Raw genomic sequence first — 6,650 nt, 5'->3', positions numbered from 1 at the left:
GCAAAGGTAGAATACACCTGCGATGCTGTGAGGATTGAATTATCAGAGAGTCACTTGTGTATGTAATCATTTTGAACGATTCACATTTTCTATCAATATTTTTAAGTATAAAGTGCTATTTTCAAAATGAGACATTAGAGTGTCGTATATTTCACATGAAAGTCGAGACAAATGATTCTTTATGCAAATTATGACGAAAATTCTAAATGAATAAAACTGCGGCGTAAGTGGTAGTAGTATTTAAAAAGACTTTGTTTTCTGAGTTGGCATGACGAAAGGTATAGACTGCCAAAAGGATGGAGGAAATTGAAGTTGATAATATCCAAATTTGACTTTGTTTAATGTTTGCAGTAAGGGAAGAGCAGTATGCTGCATTTAAATAATTACGTTACCTTATGAAGAAAACAAGTCTAAATCATACGGATCTATTGTTGTGACCATGTATCAGCATACTGAATAAAGATTTAGATTCTTAAAATTTGTGGTGCTCTTGTGCATTAATCGAGCCGCACACTGTAAAAACGTTTGGTGTTAGGCTATGGTAACTGTGAAGAAAATATTCAATATAATATATACTTAATTCAATTATTGTGTGATTATTATATTACGATTTAATGAATTTTCAGGAATTGGTATCCTTAAATATGCACTGATACATTTGTTTTAATATACGCACTACAGTTGGATGATCAATTCTACTCGGTGAACACAGCAGTGAAAATTAGTTTTGTATTTCATTATTACACCAGTAACAACTGAATCCATAGCGACCAGGAAATGTTCAAAGTTAGCCTCTTTGCTTCGCCATATTGTATATTATGTATGTAAAAATAAAAACAAACGGAAACCAAAACATTAACAACAAACATATTTAAAAACGGTTAACTGAGGGGTCAAAGATTAAAAGGGTATAACATAGGTGCAGTTTTCACCATATACCTACTTTGTGTACGCATGAAAAACGATATAACTGTGTTACTGCTTTGTGTGAAAATGTAAAAGCATTTCATTCATACACAACCTAGACTTACACTCCATGAACGTGTGTATAAAATTTTATCATTACCCCCCCTCCAACCCTGAATAATAAACACATTTTAATATTTTTTTGTAGCATAGGAATAATGTGTCATTTGAGACCTAAAAATCATTTACAAAATGTTAAAAATAGTCATGCAGAATTGACCTATACACTTGGATCCCTTTAATCCTCAACTTATCAATTATTGGATCTCTTGAAGTCTCTCGGTGACAATTTGTTAATTAAAAGCTGGATTGACAACAGTATAATTTTACATTTAAACTAATAAATAAAATTATATATTTTGCAAATATATAACATGAAGTCATTTTAGATTAAAATGTTGTGGAATTTAATTTTTTTAATAATGGAGATGGTCAAAGAAAACAATGTCTATAGATAATTCAGTGATTTAATAATAAATGTTACATTAAAGATTTGTTCAATATAATTTTTTTTGGTGTACGGATTGCGATTTTCTCTTTTAATGAAAGCTTACGTCAATAACAATAGTTTATCTCGTAAAATATGAAAATAAAAAAATTCTACATTCGATTTTCAAGGCATTAATACATTCTAAACGCTTATAAAATACTATTAATAATTAATAAGTACAAAAAGTTCCGTAGAATAGAACACCGATAGAGAATTTTAAAATTAAACATTGATCAAGCCTTATTTTTAACGCAACATTAAAAAAACAACGGTTAAATAGAATATTTAGTATTTTTTAGCATAATATGCTGACGGCTCAATATGACATATTAAGTCTCTGAATACATTTTGAAAGCAAATCAAGCTAAGCATTTTTGATACGTTGAAAATAATAAAATGACATCCCCTCTCTTTCTATATTGACATACTTACACTTAGCACTTTCTTCTTGTACAACAATAATAATAATTAAAACATATTATTTTTTTTTAAATAGGATGGAATAATAAAAATATATCATGCGATTTCTATATTAATTATCTTTTATAAAAAAATAAATAATATTAATTATTCTGGTTTTAAAATATACATACAGCGTGTCTTGAAAAACTTTTCTTTCACATTTCTAATCCAACGCATGCGTGTTTTTATCTTACAATCTTTCACAGAACCTCAGAAGTACACCGTGTTACGTCACTAATACATTTAATTGAAAAGTGACGAGGGGAGAGAATTTTATGTACACATTGGATTGAAATATTGCAGTACCCGATTGGAGCAATTGTTTTACGCCACATAAGAGACAGAAAAGAAAGGCGGAGAGAGTGAAACAAAACTAGTCACTTTGATTTTGTAATTTTTACAGTAATATGCTGCCGCTACAATATATTATATAATATTGATGGCATCTAATCTTCATCAAATTTATATTTCGATAGTTATTACGAAGACACTAGTAAGAACCAATAATTTCCAAACCGGAAGAACACAGTGTACCTCTGAGCTATGTACATAGTTTAAAACAATACAGTAATACCTCGAAATACATTAATACATACTTAGTTACATCATGTGTAAGTTAGTTTAAATAGGTGAGCAAAATTTTTATTGTAAAAGCGGACAATTTTTACCTTACCAGATTCAACTGGTTTGACTTATTAAAATCATCATTCTCCAATTAAAAATCGTCTTGTTGTATTTTTATCAATCGGACTGACTGCCAAAAACCAATTATTTCACTTTAGTATGGAGTTGTATTATAAAACTGTCGACTGTCTATATACGACGTAACTTCGAAGTATTACCATAATGCGAATATCATAAACCTGAGTAACAGTCAAGTTTAAAAATATATTATAATATTTCAATTTAATGCTATATTTTTTTTTATTTGAGGTTTTAGACCTCAATGTGTGCTGTTTGTTCCATATAAATTCTTTTAAATACCCTCATTTTGCTCATACACAAGAATATCATTTCAAATAGTCTTCCTACCAAGGGACAAATGAATATTAAATACTTAGACGAGTTCCAAAATCCTCCGTGATTATTATTTTATATACAACTAAAAGAATATACCTACCATCTTGTTGGATATCTTGAAATACTAACGTTTTAAATCTCTTTTTTTTATTGGAATGTAATAGAAAAATACAGAATACGAACTAAACTTCACAATTTGAAATTTCTCAAAATAAAATAATAATTGCAGGGGCTTTGGATCTCGCCTGTGAGGTGCTCGAGAATACCTAATTACGACGCAAAAGACAAATTGTATACCAATTTATAGTTTTAAACAGGACAACTAAAAAAACACAGAAAAAAAAATATCAATGTTAATTTTATATGTTTACTGTAGTGCCCTAGTTATTTTTTTTTTTATTACGATTGTCACATAATGATTTCTGCCATAAATTCAATTTGAATTAATATTAATTCGCTTAAAACAAAGATGGAAAATGTGAGATCCTTCAATACTGTATTAAAAAATCACAGAAATAAGTATTACGTTGCCTTTCTAGTAATGTTTGTTGAACAACATATTATTTACTTACCTGTAACGATTATTATTTCATCATGCAGTTTCGGATGCCACTGGGACGGTACGATTAAGACAATTAAATCAATAATTTGGTTAAATTTAATTAACGACATACGCATCACTACCAATGACGGCTTAACAGTACGCCACCAATAAAATAAAAATGACGTAATGGTAATTTCTATCTTTTTATTAATACAATTATATATTTTAGCGGCGGCTTAGACTTCAGCTATCTTTGGTACTAATGTTCTTGGAATTTGTTGACATCGGTAGTTAAAATAAAAAAGTAAAATTTGCAGTTTTTGGGTGACACTATCGATTAATTCAATTCGCAATTTTGTGGGTTTTAAACCTCGACATCTCTTCATAAGAAAGCTACGTAATTGATAACACAGAAATAACACAAAGTGGGCGTATATTATTATATCATATAAGTGTTTGTCAGTTTCCAAATTGGAGTTCAAAAGGAAACTAGTGAAGTTTTCACAAATTGATGGTGTCCAAGTCTTGGCAGGGGGCCCGAAGGGGCGGGGAGGGGTCGGCGCGAGCTGGGGAGGCGACGGCTTCGGCGGGGGCCTTATCCCTGTCGGCATCCTTCTCCTTGTCCTTGTCCTTGTGGTGATTGTCCCGGTGGGAAGTTGAGGTGGAGGTGAACTTGCCCCCAAGGGAGGGGAAGGAGAAGTCGGCGTTGGGCAGCTTGCGCATGATCTTGCCGGAAGTGATAAGGCGGCCGAAGCCCTCCTGGTGAGCGAAAGCGTAACCCGAGCGCAGGGAGCGGCGGGCGCGACGAGCCGAGGGCGCGCGCAGGGGGTCCGTGGACTGGCGAGACCGCAGCCGTGCCGCTCGTTGGAGCACACGCAGCCGAGCCGCCAGACCCGCCCGCACGTCTAGGGTGTAGAGGCGCCACGCCAGGACGGGCACCATCAGGAATATCACCTGCAGGTTAAATACATTTTTACATTCCTTTTTCCTACGCTGTAAAATATTCATTACAAAAGACCAGTTAAATTAACCTAACTGAGGGCAAGATGCTTAAGCCCAAATAGTGACGAGTGTGCAAGCACACGTTGTGTACAATGATATGCACATGCGACAGGTAGGGTACGCCAATAGCACCACCAGTGGAAACAAATCTATCAGCTGTCATAATACGTCGACATACTATGCATGCCTTATTTATACATATATAATCCTTAAGTGCCTCTTTATTTTAGACAGCCAAAATTGTTCGTTTACATTGCTGGTCACTCTCAATCGACAGCAATCACCCAATTTCGGCAAACAACCAATTTTGGATGCCTTAAATTAAGAGACAGTTAAGGCCACTTACTTACATAACAATGACTAAGCAACTGTATCTTAAATTAATTGTATTCTGGATGAGATTGTCATTTTCAAAAATTAGCATATGAAAGAAACTTACAGTCAAAACACTCGTAAACCAAAACGTGGCCTGGCCCATTGCGACGGTCAACGACCCGATGTAGGGACCCCCGATCACGTAGTTATAGAAATAGTCGAGTACAAAATACGAGAGAAGAGAACCCCATATCGTTATGTGGTTGAACACCGTCCAGTAAGTTGTGTCTAAGGCAATCTGAAAAAATAAACAAACATCAAATCAATTATAACTTTCGACATAAACTGCATCTCCGTGAATAGAATTATAAGATATTCAGGTAATGCAAAAATATGAATGCCAAATGTATGTATGTGTCAATATTGGGTTTTAAACAGACTGGAAATCCACTCCAGTCTACTAGTGAGTCGTGGATGTTGTTAAAATGTCTTAACTGTTAATCAGTGAAACCCTGACTTAACATTTTTGAAAGGACTGACAAAAAAAAACGTAAACAAAGGGAAAACGTATATTGAAGATTGAAAATTTAAAATAAAAAATTATTAAAAAATCATCCAAATTGGTTTGTACCATAATATTATAACAGCGTATTCTTTAATTTTTTGAGAATGTTTCTTTTTTTTGAACTGACAATATTTTTCATTGCCAAAGTAAAAAAAAACAACAAAAATATTAAATAATTATGTTTTGATGCCATCCACATAATGAAACCGAATGTGGTTTTGAACTGTGTCATACTATTTCTGTTCATAAATTTATGTTTACAAAGTCTATGAGCGTGTATGTATTTGGTATGTAAACAGGTACAGTCAGATGGGAATATATTTCCATGAACAGAAATCATCAGTTACATACGGTTTAAATCTATTCATGGCCTCTTGGTCTCTGGCACTGCAGACATGTCTATATATAGAAATGCATACATTCATCCAGAATTAATTTCAATGATTGCGAATTGAATGTGTATTAATTTGTAATTTTAATTGAATTTCAGATGTAAAACTGAGAAAATTAAATGTACTAAAATGAAACAGGAGTGCAGAAACCACATGTGGATTCCGGATACATAAAATCGGGGTTCCATTGTAAGCGGGACGGCCAAAATTCTATAATAAAGATGGTTGAATTACCTGTGTGGTGTTATCTAGAACGAGAATAGTGGCAACAACACTTCCTAGCAACATGTGATCGGACAATATTCTTCCGTCAGGAGCTAAGCCATCCTTGTACGTTCCTGAAATGTATCAAAAAATTTTATGTTTATAAACAATAAGTTTTACCTTTTGTACTGTGATTGCAAACGGTTATACCAGACTGGAATATTTTAAAGGAGAGTAAAGACAAAGTTTTGAAATCAGCTAAGCAAGAAAAATAATTGTGAATCAAAAATTAGATCATTTTCATAAGCAAGAGGAATTTTTTTACATAATTCAGTTGAATAATGCAGTGATATGTAAAAGGAATAATCTTATACATATGTATCTCTATTTTCCTTTTACACGCAGAATTGACGTACCTTTACAATGAATTTAACATTTTTTTTAAATTATAGAGATTTTTATGTAAGATTTGATTTTAACGTCTTTTGCCATAACAATTGGTAAATTAAAAGTAGCCGTTATGTCTGCTCAAACAATTTTACCGTAGACAGTTCCGAAGATGGGTTAACCCGAAACAATTCTTGTATCTTGTGTGTCAATAACATAAAAATCGTAGAATTAACATGAAAAAGAAACGTTTAAAGACTATTATAATCGAGTTCAACCATGTAAACAATGGTTCAAATAAGA

At 32.9% G+C, this 6,650-nt stretch overlaps 1 protein-coding gene across 5 annotated transcripts in view; it reads right to left on the bottom strand.

Annotated features, from left to right (window-relative positions):
* Positions 1 to 2,848: 2,848 nt before the first annotated feature.
* ATP8B (ATPase phospholipid transporting 8B) overlaps positions 2,849 to 6,650 on the bottom strand; it is a 232,894-nt gene continuing 229,092 nt past the window's right edge. For all 5 annotated transcript variants that reach the window (XM_085946068.1, XM_085946070.1, XM_085946069.1 and 2 more), the window contains 3 exons: positions 5,991 to 6,094; positions 4,924 to 5,097; positions 2,849 to 4,436 (listed from right to left, as the gene is read on the bottom strand). In XM_085946068.1, the coding sequence (XP_085802194.1) occupies positions 3,984 to 4,436; positions 4,924 to 5,097; positions 5,991 to 6,094 (731 nt within the window). In that variant the 3' untranslated portion in view covers positions 2,849 to 3,983. The remainder of the gene's footprint in view (positions 4,437 to 4,923; positions 5,098 to 5,990; positions 6,095 to 6,650) is intronic.

This window comes from Rhyacophila brunnea, unplaced genomic scaffold (genome assembly GCF_057557595.1).
Source record: "Rhyacophila brunnea isolate RB1 unplaced genomic scaffold, BYU_Rbru_1.0 scaffold_19, whole genome shotgun sequence".
Taxonomy (NCBI): Eukaryota; Metazoa; Arthropoda; class Insecta; order Trichoptera; family Rhyacophilidae; genus Rhyacophila; species Rhyacophila brunnea.
Note: the sequence above shows the minus strand (reverse complement) of the source record. Positions and strands in the feature narration are given on the sequence as shown.